Source organism: Leptodactylus fuscus, chromosome 9 (assembly GCF_031893055.1).
Source record: "Leptodactylus fuscus isolate aLepFus1 chromosome 9, aLepFus1.hap2, whole genome shotgun sequence".
Lineage (NCBI taxonomy): Eukaryota > Metazoa > Chordata > Amphibia > Anura > Leptodactylidae > Leptodactylus > Leptodactylus fuscus.
In genome coordinates, this window is record NC_134273.1 from 56688712 (window position 1) to 56704561 (window position 15850).

The 15850-nt window shown below is 40.9% G+C and overlaps 1 protein-coding gene across 2 annotated transcripts in view; it reads right to left on the reverse strand.

Annotated features, from left to right (window-relative positions):
• The window catches only part of KCNT2 (potassium sodium-activated channel subfamily T member 2), a 574767-nt gene that overhangs the window by 46786 nt on the left and 512131 nt on the right, over nucleotides 1-15850 (reverse strand). For both annotated transcript variants that reach the window (XM_075287704.1, XM_075287703.1), the window contains exons 23-25: nucleotides 13838-13939; nucleotides 12129-12212; nucleotides 3261-3389 (exon numbers count right to left, since the gene is read on the reverse strand). In XM_075287704.1, coding sequence (XP_075143805.1) covers nucleotides 3261-3389; nucleotides 12129-12212; nucleotides 13838-13939 — 315 coding nt within the window. The remainder of the gene's footprint in view (nucleotides 1-3260; nucleotides 3390-12128; nucleotides 12213-13837; nucleotides 13940-15850) is intronic.

The following is a 15850-nucleotide window of genomic DNA, read 5'->3' on the forward strand; positions in this document are numbered from 1 at the left end:
AAGAGGTCGAAGATATGGGACTGAAAAGGGTACAAATCCTCCTTAAGGAGACTCTTGCCCTTTCAAACCACCATGCAGTGTGCACCATCTTGTAGACCATACATACCTTGTTAAAGATTCTGGGATAAGAATATACAATATGTAACCAGCTTCACAGCAAAGTCTCATTTTCCAGCAATGAGGAATATTTGTATATTCTTTTCCCAGATTTCTTAGTAGGGCATATATGGTACATAAGACTCTGCACGCCACAAGGTGACCTGAAAAAACTGTGACCTAAAAAGAAAAGAGACAGGTAACGGGTTTGCAAAGAAAAAATTGTCAAATAATTTCACATAGATATGGTAAGACAGTTACATTTCCAAGTTAGTAAAGAGAACCAGTGACACGAAACGTGCAAGCCAACAGCAACATTTTATAGAGGATGAGCTGAGTTAATTCATATACAGAGTTCTGGAAAATTATTCTGTATAATAATACTTATTGCATAGTGCTACGGATAAGTGGAATACTGATGGGGGTCTGATCTTTGGGATCCACAACAATCACATGAATGGAGGTGTTTTTCTTTACCTCTGCAGAGTCTACCTCTGCTCCATTCATTTTATTGGGATCACCAATAATAGCCAAAGTCCTTTAGGCTAAAGCCCCATGTAGCAGCTGGCAGCAAAAAAAGAGTTCTGGGAAAAACCGTGACAGCAACTCATTACGGATTTTCCCACAGAGCTTTTCACAGAAAGACAGCAGAGGTTTCTTCTGCAGACTTTCTGCTTCCACTAGGAAACCGGCCGGCGTTTATATTGGTATAATTGATGTGATGTGATTTCAAAAACCACAACAGTTTTGGAAATCCTAGTATGTCTGCTGCACATATTTTCATGCAAAGTGTGGATGGGATTCACTTTGCAGGGGCTTTAAAACGCCACTTTTTTTTCTGCAGCGTTTCCACCACGGCGAGTTAAACCACATGGGGCACCGGCCTTAAAAAGACTCATATTAATGGCAGTCTTCATAACCCCTGAGTCTTCGGGGTTATGAAGATTGGAGCAACCGCACACGGCTGGCATACATTTCCTGCATTAAGAAAAGATAGATTTCTGGTGATGATAAATCCAGCATGACCTTGCATTCCCTTGCCACACACCATTTTCAGAAAAGAGGCAAATCTGGCAAATAAATGAAAACGTTAAAATTCTTTGCACAAAACAAACATGATTTGCACAAAGAATTTGCAACTTTGTATGCCTTGTACGCCATCTGAGCCTATGGACTGGTGGTAGTGATTTCATTTTACAGTACAAGTTTAGCCAGTATTTGCTCCCATTCTATGCACAGGATCACAACATGATTTATCACAACAGGATTCATACTTGCAATATTTAGTATTTTATGAGTCCTTTTTGTTGGTGGTTTCACAATGGCTTTTGTCTTTACTAGTCCCACATGTATTTGTTTAGATTCCTGGAACAATACTATGCTGTACATCTATGTGATGTGAGGTCAGTCATTGGCCTCAACCCTGATTCTACAGCAGGTGACCTCTGAGGCCAGGGATTAGATTTAGTAGTCACTTGGATACAAGCAATGACATCGCTCCAGGAAAATACAATACATCACAGTAAAGAGTCACACAGGACAAGATTTCACAGGTGAGAAATGGTTGTTTTTCATTTTATATTATTTAGTCCAATTTCTGAAAAAAGGACCTTTCACCACCCCACCAACTCCAGCTCTTAGCATCCTTTAATAGGTTTAAAGTTCCTCTTCAAACCCTTTTTAAAGTCTATAAATGAGACATTTGGAGAATTTATCTTATGGCATTTCTTAGGACACTTGAATTTTTCTGGCTTTTTTTCAAGTGTGAAAAACTACTGAAAAATAGGGTGTAAAGTATCAAAGATTAAGATATTTGTAGTCAGCCCCTTACTAAGTTCTAGGGAACCAAAACCCCAGATTTCCAATGAAAAAGGGAAGTAACTAGGGTTGAGCCGATCTTGAGATTTCAAGATCGATTTTAAAATCCGATTTCCGATCATTTTCCAGCCGATCTCGATCCCGATCTCGATCCCGATCTCGATCGTGAAATTTACTCGATAGCCGATCGGAATCCGATCTTTTCCGATCCAGATCTTCAACCCTAGTCAATGCTTTTCTATGGGAAAAGTCACTTTTAGGGTTGAGCCGATCTTGAGATAACCTCCAATCTCGATCCCACTGGAAAAGATTGGGTCGGAATTCCGATCTCGATCGTGAAATTTACTCGATCGCCGATCGGAATCCGATCTTCTCCGATCCCGATCGCTCAACCCTAGAAGTAACATGTTAGAAGGTTGCTGTTTATAATATTCCTTAGGTTAATAAATGTAGAGTAAGTACTGGCATAAAGAATAAGTGAATCAGCCTCTTGTAGCCTTCAATAAGGCCTTCATTTCCAATAAGGTCTCTGCGAGATGACAGTCGGAATCTGGTCGCCTTAGAAAAACACTCTAGCTCTCCTTGGCACCAGTTTTGATACTTAATATCACTACATTGTTATCTTGAGTTGTTGTTCTAACCCTACAAAGAAAGTAACACTTACACACTAGTAGGTTCATTATATTTCTTAGGTGACAGAAAATAAAGACATAAATGATACAGTAGCTGCTCAGTATAACAAAGGGACTAGATAAGATGAGAAACGGACAATAACACATGCATTTTATAAGAATGAAGTAAAATAGACAAATCTGAACAAACATGTATTGCGTGTATATATAGCTTCTGTTTCTAACTGTGTTTGTGAATTTGCATCTCAATTGCCTTATGTAAGCAGAATCCAAGACGTCTAGCAAAGTTAGCTGCACAGAGAAAATATATTAGAACTATGACTTAATGTAATATAATACGAAAAACCTGTAATGTACAGCAAGCAAAGGTCCAGGCTAAAGAACTGAACAAGGACCCCAAACTACTGAGGCTGGTTGGCTTCCACCAATATCCCTAGAGTCAGCATATTTCACAAGCCTTTGTCTTCTGCACCCCTCTTCAGGGGTCCCAACACATATTTGTTATGGGTTTGAAGAAGTGCATAATATACTACGTATTATCTCTGGCAGGGCTTTGGGACAGTATTCTCACATCCTTAAGCTTCTTAATAAAACATAGGTGCACCATTATTGTGCAAAGTCAAGACTTAGTATGAATATACTACTATATAACATAACCTTGGCATAAATCAGGCCAATTGCATAGTCCATATATGAGGATTTTGTCACACCAACCTCAGATGTGGTAAGTTTTTGGCACTCTGTTCTGTAGATTCCAATTGGAATGTCTCCAGATGATGAACAAAGTTTCTGGTAAAGTCTTCCATAGGTCCTGATCCATAGGTCGTCTTCTGTAATTTTCATCTGCAAAATAAACATTTTCATTTTTATTAAATAGTATAAATAAGTAAATCTCCACTGATTCTATAAAATGTGTGCTGTTTCTTAGATTCACGGTCAGTCTTCAACCTGGGAAGTTAATTAACCCTTTATGGATGCAGACTTGTTTGGAACTTACGGACACAGCAATTTCATGTTTTAAAATGAGGGATATGAGCGTATACGCGGAGTTTTTTGCTCACGTAAACGCTCCGTTTACGCTGCGTTTTTTAACGCAGCGTAAACAGAGCGTTTACGTGAGCAAAAAGCGCAGTGTATACGCTCATAGTAAAAAAATGCCACGTAAACGCAGCGTAAACGCGACCTTCGCATTTTTACGCCAGTAAAAATAAACACAAATTACGGCCAGCGTTACTCCGTGTGAATGTTCCCTTAGAATAGTCTAGAATACTAGGAACTTATATATCTCATGTCTAATTCTCTTAGAAAAACACAGTCGCTCTTGAGTAAAAGTGAAAAGTGACCTAAAAGTACTAAACCCAAAGAAAGTTTTTTAAAAATGAAAATTTTACAAATTCAAATCCCACCCCCTTCCTTAGAATGCATCAAGAAATTTTGCATAACAGCATCCAAAAATGCCTGGACTATTAAAATAGAAAAATATTTATCTTGTATGGTGAATGTTGTAGCAAGTGGAAAAAAATAAAGATGATTGATTTTTCTCTGTTTTGAAAAAAGTGATTCCAATGTCACATTTGCCAAAATGCTACTAATGAAAAATTAACCCTGTCCTAAAAACAAAAATCTCTTACACAACTCAATAAGACGGAATGCATAAAAGTTAGAGGTGTTAGAACAGGGGTAGGGAACGTACGGCTCTCCAGCTGTTGCAAAACTACAACTCCCAGCATGCATACTTGCTCTGTTGTTCTTGGAACTCCCATGGAAGTGAATGGAGCATGCTGGGAGTTGTAGTTTCACAGCAGCTGGAGAGCCGAAGGTTCCCTACCCCTGTGTTAGAATATGGCTACACAAAGAAATTTTTTTCAGGGCATTGCAGCATAAATCAAAGCTAAATATATTATGGAAAAGAAAGAAAATAAAACATTTGAGTAAGGTTAAGCGATCTTTTCCGGTGGGATCAAGGTCAGACGTTATTTCCCACAATGCTTGGCTACTGGCCAATCATTGTGGGAAAAGCTAATATTAGGGTTGAGCGATCGGGAAAGATTGGATTCTGATCGCGATTGAGCAAATTTCACGATCGCAATCGGGTTCAGCTGGAAAATGATCGAAAATCGGATTTTAAAAACGATCCTGAAATCTCAAGATCGGCTCAACCCTACATTTGTTTTATTTTGTTTTTTCAGTTCCACCGTATTCTGATTTTTTTTTTCAGCTTCCAGGTACATTGCACAGAATAATAAATGATGCCATTATAGAGCAAAATACCTGGCACTTCATCCAGACATCCATACCTGAGATCCAAAAAGCTTCTCTCTGCTAGCTCAACAAAACGACATTTTATCAGCCTTTTCTCACTTCTCTATCTTTCACATAGATTGTGTTTCTGTGCTTCCATTCACAGAAACTCCCCTGACTGTGTTTCCCAGAAGAACAATATTGGCCACAGTCTGTTCAAGCACAAATTGATGTAAACAGCTGATCATTATATGTTCTCCTTCATCCATCAGTGACTATAGCACTATATGTACATGAAGAGTATATATACAGTAGACATATTTGTCGAGAAACACAATAAGGCCAGGTGCCAGATCTATGGCTGGTTTCACCAACGCATGTTAAATCTCCAGTTAGCTAACCGAAGTTAAAACTAACTAACTTCTGTTAGCGGCTAGGAGTTTCACCAAAGTGTGTACAGGTACTTAACCCCTTAAGGACCAGGCCATTTTTTGGTTTCGCATTTTCGTTTTTCCCTCCTCACATTTCAAGAGCCATAACTTTTTCATTTTTCAGTTCACAGAGTCACATGATAGCTTATTGTTTGCGGGACAAATTGTACTTTGTAATGGCACCATTCAATATGCTGTGCAATGTACTGGGAAGCTGGAAAAAAATTCAGAATGAGGCGCAATTGGAGAAAAAATGCATTTGCGCCATTTTCTTATGGGTTTAATTTTTACAGCATTCACTGTTTGGTACAAATGACATGTTACCTGTGTTCTACGTGTCAGTACAAACGCGGTGATACCAAATTTATATAGTATTTGAAATTTTTTGATACTTTTAAAAAAATGATAAACTTTGCAAAATAGAAAAAAAAATTTGTGTCATCATGTTCTAACACCTGTAACTTTTTCATATTTCCATGTATGGAGCTGGTTGTGGTGTCTTTTTATGCGGGACAAGATGACGTTTCTATTGATACCATTTGGGGAAAGATCCGATGGTTTGATCACTTTTTATTCAATTTTTTATAGGAGGCAAAGTGTTGAAAAAAACGCTTTTTGGCTGTTTTTATTTTTTTTGCCGCTACGCCGTTCGCAGTACGGGATAAATGTTTTAATATTCTAATAGTTCAGGCATTTTGGAGCGCAGGGATACCTAATATGTTTATGTTTAATGTTCTTTAATTACTTTTATAGCTGATCTAGGGAAAGGGGGGTGATTTGAACTTTTATATTTTTTTTATTTTTTTAATAGTTTTAAAAACTTTTTTTTTTCTTCTGTTACATTTATGATCAGACCCCTTAGGTACCTTGAAACCTAGGGAGTCTGATCGCTCATACTATTCACTGCAATACTACAGTATTGCAGTGAATAGGAAAATCGCAGCACTTCTATTAGACGATGCCTCTGGCATCGTCTAATAGATCTAGTGCAGAGACAAGCCTGGAAGCCTTCAATAGGCTTCCGGCTGTCATAGCAACCGATCACCGCCCTCTTGTGACGTTCAGGAGGGCGGCGATCGGCGAAACATGGCGGCGCCCATGCCGCCGGTGCCGTTTACACACTGCAGTCACGTTTGACCGCAGTGTGTAAAGGGTTAACAGCAGCGATCGGCTCGGGCACCGACCGCTGCTGTTAGTGGCAGGTCCTGGCTGTATTATACAGCCGGCATCTGCCGTGTATGGAGCGAGCTCAGCGTGTGAGCTCGCTCCATACATCCCCATGCGACCCATGACGTACAGTTACGTCAAGGGTCGCTAAGGGGTTAACAGCCAGTTAGTTAACTGAATGAGGTTTTTGTAACAAGCATTGTGATTGGCAGAAGCAGTGGCACGTGACATGTTTACAAATCAACTGCACATTAGTTAACTTCTGATTTAACAACCTGTTAACATTAACATACGTTGGTGAAACCGGCCATTAGTATTTTTGTGCAGGTCCAGTTCCAGCGCCATGCAGGGCTCATCCACCTACCCTGGCTTCTCAAAATTTGTTAGCAGGGACAACTGCAGCATTAGCAATGTAATCTCTTTACTGTATACACAGAAAAAGGGTAACTTTTTTTGAACTTTTGAATTTCAGGCTCCATATTTCACTATCCACTACCATCATTTTATAGACAATCATCTTGGCTATCACATGCATAAATTTGACTTGCTACTATTTAGCATATTATTAGTTATGCAGATTCTTGTCACGTAACTGCATTGTTACTGTTTTGCTTCTGGTGGTGGAAATCCTTTTCTGCTTATGTACTTCAAACTACAACCTGTTCTCACATTCCTTAAGAGCTGAGAGTGTTATTAGGTTGATTCTGAAGCGAAAGGTCACTAGTTCAAATCGAAAATCAGCCATGAAGAAGATTTACCAAGAAAAGAGAAACAGCACCTTCCAGATCATCATTATTGGTCTCTCGGCCAAGGAAATTGTATGGTGTGAAAGCCATGACAGTTAAAAGAATATGAAATGAATTTCGTCCATCCAAGCTACATGTGATATATGTTACACAATTCTATAATGATTGCCCGAGAAGAGTGGAAGAAGCCTCAATTTCAGTATTAACATAAGAAGCATTGGCTTGATGTAAGGGAATTGCTAAGACAGCAATTCCCAGAACTGTTAAACCCTGGGAGGGGCACAAGAGACAGTGAGCCCTAAGCTGAAGCCCCCTGCTTTCCCTTCCTATTGCCAGGCCCTATCCTAGGTAATAGGCGACAACCACGAGGACAGTCCCTCCCTGAATATGTGAAACACAAAACGCAGACAAGACGAACAACAACAAAGGGAGGTCAGCTAGCCAAGGTTCGGTAACAGGAGAGTGATGCAGTGCCAAATCAGAGTCAAGAGAATAGTCAATGAGAAAAGCCAAAGGTCAAGTATAATAGTATAAGCAAACAGGGACAGTAAGAGCAGGTATGCGCACGGCAATAACAAGCACTGGTGTGAATGGGATCCAAGGCTAAATAGGGAGGAAGAACCCGCCCATGGAGTTCACAGAAAGGCAGCTGTCAATCACAGGACAAGGCCAGATTAACCACTTAATGGACAGAGGGAACCTAGGCAGAAGACGGGTGTGGTGCAAATCCAATTAAGGACTAGAGCCGTGTTCACACAGTGCAACTAAAAACTTTAAGCAGATTCTCAAACTGCACACGCCTCCTGCGCCGCAGCATGCGAGCAGAGGGTGGCGCAGTGACCCGAACAGGCAGAGATGTTACACTTGATTTGCAAAAAGTGGACAGTAGAAGATTGAAAACGTGAATTGGAGCAATGAGATGAAAATCAATAGACTGGGGTCTAATGGGTGCAAATGGGTTGGGGGCTAACAGATAGAGAAATTGAAGTTGTTAATTGCTAAGTTTGGTAGAGAAAGCCTGATGATATAGGGTTGTTTCACAGACAAAGGCATTGCATATTTGCCTGGGATAAATGATGGTCTCAATGTTGAGCTATATGTGAGTACTGTACAAGATGAGTTACTTTGTACATTTGAATGCTATGGATATGAAAAGGATTACATAATGTTGAAAGGATAACGACCTGAGCATTTGATAGAGATTAGCCCAAAAAAATGGTTCAATGACAATGAAGTAGAGGAGCTCGATTGGCCCTGAGATCTCAACCCAATCAAACACTTGTGAGGAAGAACTAAGTGAGAACCAGTATACACCAACATTGGAAGCGTGCAGAAGAGACCTGGGATCAGATTTTGATCGAGACACGCTTGAACCTGATCAAGAGCATACCCTGAAGAATTCAGGCAGAATTCAAAGTCAAAGGTGGATGTACAAAATAATTTAAAACAATTAAAATTTAGATTTTTAAGAACAAAAGAGTAACAATGCAGTTACATGACAAGAATATTCATAACTAGTCATATCCTAAATATTTGCAAGTCAAATTTATGTATGAGATAGTCAAGATGATTGTCTATAAAATGATGGTAATCTCAAGTTCGAAGTTGGATGTTGAAATATGGAGCCTGAAAAGTTCAAAACATCGTTACCCTTTTGCTTGTCAGTGTATCTTTCCACATCTTAGTCAACGTTTTCACCCTGCTAGCAGAAAAAGGAACCCATTGAAGTCAATGAGAGGCTTTTTTCAGTGCTAAAATTCCACTCCAAGTTCCTCACCATTTTCCTCCGTGTGAATGGACCCTAAAAGGGAGTGGCAGTGCAGTGTATAGTTAAACTCAGAGTTTGTATCTGCTGGTTACCATTAGAGATGAGCGAACACTAAAATGTTCGAGGTTCGAAATTCGATTCGAACAGCCGCTCACTGTTCGAGTGTTCGAATGGGTTTCGAACCCCATTATAGTCTATGGGGAACATAAACTCGTTAAGGGGGAAACCCAAATTCGTGTCTGGAGGGTCACCAAGTCCACTATGACACCCCAGGAAATGATACCAACACCCTGGAATGACACTGGGACAGCAGGGGAAGCATGTCTGGGGGCATAAAAGTCACTTTATTTCATGGAAATCCCTGTCAGTTTGCGATTTTCGCAAGCTAACTTTTCCCCATAGAAATGCATTGGCCAGTGCTGATTGGCCAGAGTACGGAACTCGACCAATCAGCGCTGGCTCTGCTGGAGGAGGCGGAGTCTAAGATAGCTCCACACCAGTCTCCATTCAGGTCCGACCTTAGACTCCGCCTCCTCCGGCAGAGCCAGCGCTGATTGGCCGAAGGCTGGCCAATGCATTCCTATGCGAATGCAGACTTAGCAGTGCTGAGTCAGTTTTGCTCAACTACACATCTGATGCACACTCGGCACTGCTACATCAGATGTAGCAATCTGATGTAGCAGAGCCGAGGGTGCACTAGAACCCCTGTGCAAACTCAGTTCACGCTAATAGAATGCATTGGCCAGCGCTGATTGGCCAATGCATTCTATTAGCCCGATGAAGTAGAGCTGAATGTGTGTGCTAAGCACACACATTCAGCACTGCTTCATCAAGCCAATACAATGCATTAGCCAGTGCTGATTGGCCAGAGTACGGAACTCGACCAATCAGCGCTGGCTCTGCTGGAGGAGGCGGAGTCTAAGATAGCTCCACACCAGTCTCCATTCAGGTCCGACCTTAGACTCCGCCTCCTCCGGCAGAGCCAGCGCTGATTGGCCGAAGGCTGGCCAATGCATTCCTATGCGAATGCAGACTTAGCAGTGCTGAGTCAGTTTTGCTCAACTACACATCTGATGCACACTCGGCACTGCTACATCAGATGTAGCAATCTGATGTAGCAGAGCCGAGGGTGCACTAGAACCCCTGTGCAAACTCAGTTCACGCTAATAGAATGCATTGGCCAGCGCTGATTGGCCAATGCATTCTATTAGCCCGATGAAGTAGAGCTGAATGTGTGTGCTAAGCACACACATTCAGCACTGCTTCATCAAGCCAATACAATGCATTAGCCAGTGCTGATTGGCCAGAGTACGGAATTCGGCCAATCAGCGCTGGCCAATGCATTCTATTAGCCCGATGAAGTAGAGCTGAATGTGTGTGCTAAGCACACACATTCAGCACTGCTTCATCAAGCCAATACAATGCATTAGCCAGTGCTGATTGGCCAGAGTACGGAATTCGGCCAATCAGCGCTGGCTCTGCCGGAGGAGGCGGAGTCTAAGGTCGGACCTGAATGGAGACTGGTGTGGAGCGATCTTAGACTCCGCCTCCTCCAGCAGAGCCAGCGCTGATTGGTCGAGTTCCGTACTCTGGCCAATCAGCGCTGGCCAATGCATTCTATTAGCCCGATGAAGTAGAGCTGAATGTGTGTGCTTAGCACACACATTCAGCTCTACTTCATCAGGCTAATAGAATACATTGGCCAATCAGCGCTGGCCAATGCATTCTATTAGCTTGATGAAGCAGAGTGTGCACAAGGGTTCAAGCGCACCCTCGGCTCTGATGTAGCAGAGCTGAGGGTGCACAAGGGTTCAAGTGCACCCTCGGCTCTCCTACATCAGAGCCGAGGGTGCGCTTGAACCCTTGTGCAGCCTCGGCTCTGCTACATCAGAGCCGAGGGTGCGCTTGAACCCTTGTGCACACTCTGCTTCATCAAGCTAATAGAATGCATTGGCCAGCACTGATTGGCCAGAGTACGGAATTCGGCCAATCAGCGCTGGCCAATGCATCCCTATGGGAAAAAGTTTATCTCACAAAAATCACAATTACACACCCGATAGAGCCCCAAAAAGTTATTTTTAATAACATTCCCCCCTAAATAAAGGTTATCCCTAGCTATCCCTGCCTGTACAGCTATCCCTGTCTCATAGTCACAAAGTTCACATTCTCATATGACCCGGATTTGAAATCCACTATTCGTCTAAAATGGAGGTCACCTGATTTCGGCAGCCAATGACTTTTTCCAATTTTTTTCAATGCCCCCAGTGTCGTAGTTCCTGTCCCACCTCCCCTGCGCTGTTATTGGTGCAAAAAAGGCGCCAGGGAAGGTGGGAGGGGAATCGAATTTTGGCGCACTTTACCACGTGGTGTTCGATTCGATTCGAACATGGCGAACACCCTGATATCCGATCGAACATGTGTTCGATAGAACACTGTTCGCTCATCTCTAGTTACCATCCATTTTTTATAGACTTCGACATAACTTCAGCAGTGTTTGCCTTAGAGAACTAGGAATTAGACATATAAGTTCCTGGGACCCCTGAGAGTGTTAAACACTATGTTTAAAGCCAATCTAAGGTATGGCTCATACCAAACTTGTTCAGCTCGAAACAAATCTTGGGAACTGAGCCACCTGAAAGGAATCTTGAGAGGTTCATCCATCTCTATACATGACCATTATCAATGGGAGCAGGAGATTCTATATCTTGATGGGAAATACCTCACCATTAAATTCAAATAAATTAGGTTATATTAGAAGGACAATAAAGCTCTTATGAAATAAGGAGATACATACATGCCACCATAGGTAATACCATTGGGTGCTGAATTTTAGCGAAACAATGGCACAGTATAGGTATATGTCTATTTGTGGACTTCAGTTGTGTAAATGAGCATTATACTGTATAACTAAGACTAGAAACCCATAATTATCAGACAGATGGCAATTATTCAGTTTTTTTCATGACAGTTAATTAAGGGATGACATTTATTTGCTTAGCCAAAGTGCCGCCCGGAATCATATATCATTTATTAAAATAAACTTATATGTTCTTACATTTTCCCTGAAACACTGCTTATTGGAAAATATATCTTCAAAACAAGTTCAGTATATGAGATACAGTAGTCTGAGTAGATCTGTCTCTAACAAAGCAAATCCGTTGTTTCTTTTTTTCTAGTCTACTAAAGATAATCCAGTAAGAGCCTTTTAGCTATATAATTTGAAACTCACAGAACAAAGAAAGCCAGACCCCGGCGTGGTGTCCAGTCCCAGCAGCAGTCTTGTGATGGAGATCATATAATCTTTCACAAATGACTATGAAAGGAAAGCAAATGTTACTGCGTGGGCTACAAATGTGCAATGGTGAAGCTTAATCACTATAATGCAATGGTTTACCTGAGGCTACCAAAAGCTATAATGTAATCTACATTCATAAAAACAAGATAATGTACTGAAATCAACTGGTAAAAAATAAGCAAATAAAAATAAATCACATTATAAATCAAAGAGCAGAAGTTCATTTTTTTCTAAAGTGAAGGGCTAATGTATGCGAGTATTATTGCTATTTTGTATTGAGGTGTATGAGGTCTTCACTGTAGCACTAAATGCAATTGATTTCTAATGAAGAATATTTTCACATACATGTCATATAGCAGAGTACATACAGCTATACATGGAGGCTGTGTGGCTATATAGCTGAGGCCACTGCTGTGCACACTCAATTGGGCTATGCTATGTACCAGACCACATATTATGTGTCACATTAATTTTTGTCTGATGATAACATTCATCAGATTTGTACCATTTCATAACAAATCCTGCGGTACCAATATATAGTACAATAAAAGACAGATTGATGATGGATTTCTAAGGCACCTTATATAACTTATATACAAGTTTGGATCAGAACACCATGGTAAATTTTCTGATGGGCCAACCTTCTAAGACAATGATGAAGCACAAAAAGTCCAGAAGAAGACTTTACTTGAAATTGTTATGGGGTAATTCTTGTATAGGGATAATAGAGTTTATTCCCAAATATCCTACAGGACTGTATTAATAATAAGTGCACAATGGTAAGTAGGGTTCAGCGATCGGGATCGGAAAAGATCGGATCACGATCCCACCTAAAAAGATAGGGATGGGAATTCCGTTCCCGATTGCTCAACTCACTTACCTGCACAAAGCCGCTGCCGCTCCCCAGAGCTCTGAGCCGTTGTTCTCTGTCCTCTCCTCTTTTTCACATGCTGGCAAAGCACCGTGCGTGCCCCCGCCTCCCTAGGCTAGTGTTACTGATGCTGGGAGTAGGCGGGGCTTATAGTGGTTTAGGAGAGTGTGGGTGGGTTAGGAGGGGAGACGTGAGTGATGGGGAGAGGCGCCAGTGATTCTGTGCAGGTAAGTGGGGGCAATTAAATAGCCAGCAGATTTTTTAATCACTACACAGCATGGAGTCCAAAAATTGAAGGCTCCATGCTGTGTAGTGAACAGGATAGTTTTTTCATTAAAAAATCCCATTGACTTGCATTAGGATCAGAATTGGAATCATGTTCGGATGGAAAATGATCGGAAATCGAATTTTAAAAACGATCCTGAAATCTCAAGATCGTCTCAACCCTAATGGTAAGTATAATGTATCTTAGAAGTAAACATAATAATTTTCTCTGGTGGGTTTAAGAACACCAGTCCAGCTTTGTATCGGTAAGCAATTACATTGGGCTCCTTGAGGATCCTATAGCCTTGAGTTAGATTAGCGGCTTTTCTTTCTGATGACTAGTGACGGCTACTTTCACATGAGCACATGATGCTGTATGCAGAATCGCATCAATAATCCTTGTGATTGGCGTTGCATTAGTAACACTAATTTCTTAATACTATACATTGTCTGGTATAAGACTATAGAACTGCATGTTATAATAGTCACTTTCATCCCTATGAAGTACCTGATATAACAATGTATCTAACATGCTAATACTGAATACTCTTCCAGCAGCAAATGGAAGGCGAAACATGAACGCCAGATTAGATCCACGTTCTCTCTCCTTCTGAAAAAAAGGTAAAACAGAAAAGTTAAAAAAAATTAACATATAGTATGGCAGGGAAAATCACATTATTAAGGGGGGTTGATCAGTTTAATGCGCATTCCTCCTTCACGGCATTGTTAAAATAACGCTTGGAGTCTACAGTTGAATGTAGCAGCTACTGTCAGCTGGTGATATACTGTATTCTGTTGACAGGTCTGCTAGCAAAAGCGGGGAGAATATGACATTTCTGCAACCCTGCATAATATTATCAGGAAATTCCTGAAACAATTCTGACATTATATTACAAAATATATGCAATATACTAATATATTCATTAGAATGCCACTAAGATGAAGTTTATTTATCAGGAGTTCAACATTAAGTTCTCCTGTTAATAACATGGACTGGAATGAAGAATAAATTATTTACAGCTTCTTCTACATGGTGACAAATGATTGGCCTGTCTTGTGACCTGCTGAGAAACGTTATAGGTCATTGGTCAAACAATCGCTGAAGGCTCAAGACTGACTCCAGACATGTTCAGAGACAGGAACTTAAATGAGAATATGGCTGCATGCAGATTTGTGTTTGAGAGTCCTGTTCTCTCAGCTATTCTTAATAGGAATGGAACCGAACTGAGAGTTGGCTAAAATCTGTACAAACCACCTATGGAGCCCCCAAACACAAGTGTGCATATAGCCTAAATTTTAGGATGTTACTGACTGTAACTAGAAATACACTGATATATACTGTCTACCAATAAGTATTTGGACACCCATGCAAATGAAGATTATCTGCGGTCGTGATGTACGTCATGCCTTCCGTCGTTAAATAGGAAACAGCATTGGCATTATTGCATTGGCATTAGTCACATATGAGATGCCACAAAGTGCAGAGTTGTCCGATTTTGAGAAAGGGGTAATTGTGGGGTACCACAGAAATGGTTGATCCTTAAGGGACATATCAAGCGAACTGAATTACCCAAAATTGACAGTGGCCTATGTGATTACGAATTGGAAGGTGAATGGTGATTGTCGGAATGTACCCTGAGTCGGCAGACCCCCGAAACTGGAGATAGAGACCAACAGGTGCTGGCCATAGAAACCGCACCAAACCGATGGCTCACATACACCAGGAGTTTCACCAGGCATCCAGGAGTATTGTGTCAAACAATACCATCCATAAGGAAGCATCTGCTGGGGTCTACCAACTATTGTATGAATAAATGTTGTTTTTCTATTCTACCACAGGCGTCCATATACTTATTGGTAGACAGTGTATGCTATCCTTCCAAGTTTTAGACAAACCAAATAAGGAACATTAGAACAGCACATTGCAACACTTTTTACCTGCTTTTCTTGGTTCTCTTTTTGAAAGTTCTCTTAAAGGGATTGTCTAACCTTTCAATAGCACATTTATCATACAGATCATAAAAATATCAATATTTACCATTTACATGCATTAAAAATGATTGATTTTAGAGATATAACATTTACTTACGTAATACACCACTATTTGGTTACAAAATGTATTTATGTGCATTTCCACCTACTGAGCTGAGTGCTGTGAACCCATTTACTCACTCTTATCCCTGCCTGATCCTCATTCCTATTCTCAGCATAATGTTCCTCTTTTTACTGAACAAAGGTCTCTACAAGCTGATACAATGTCCTTCTCTGCACATGTTGCTATTCCAGTCTTTTCAGTGGTCCTACAACTAATGCTAAGCAGTGCTGAAACTTGGGAACCCACACCAGCAAAATCCAAACCCCTGCACACAGGTTAAAGGGTAAAAACTAGCAGTCCTTTGGGCAGACTAGAGTCATCCAGATCAACCCTCATTATTGAAAGTCTTTTAAAAACAGCTATACTATTACACCTATGTTGGGTCAGGTAGGGCTCAGAGCCTAAGCATCAGCACAGTCATGTACA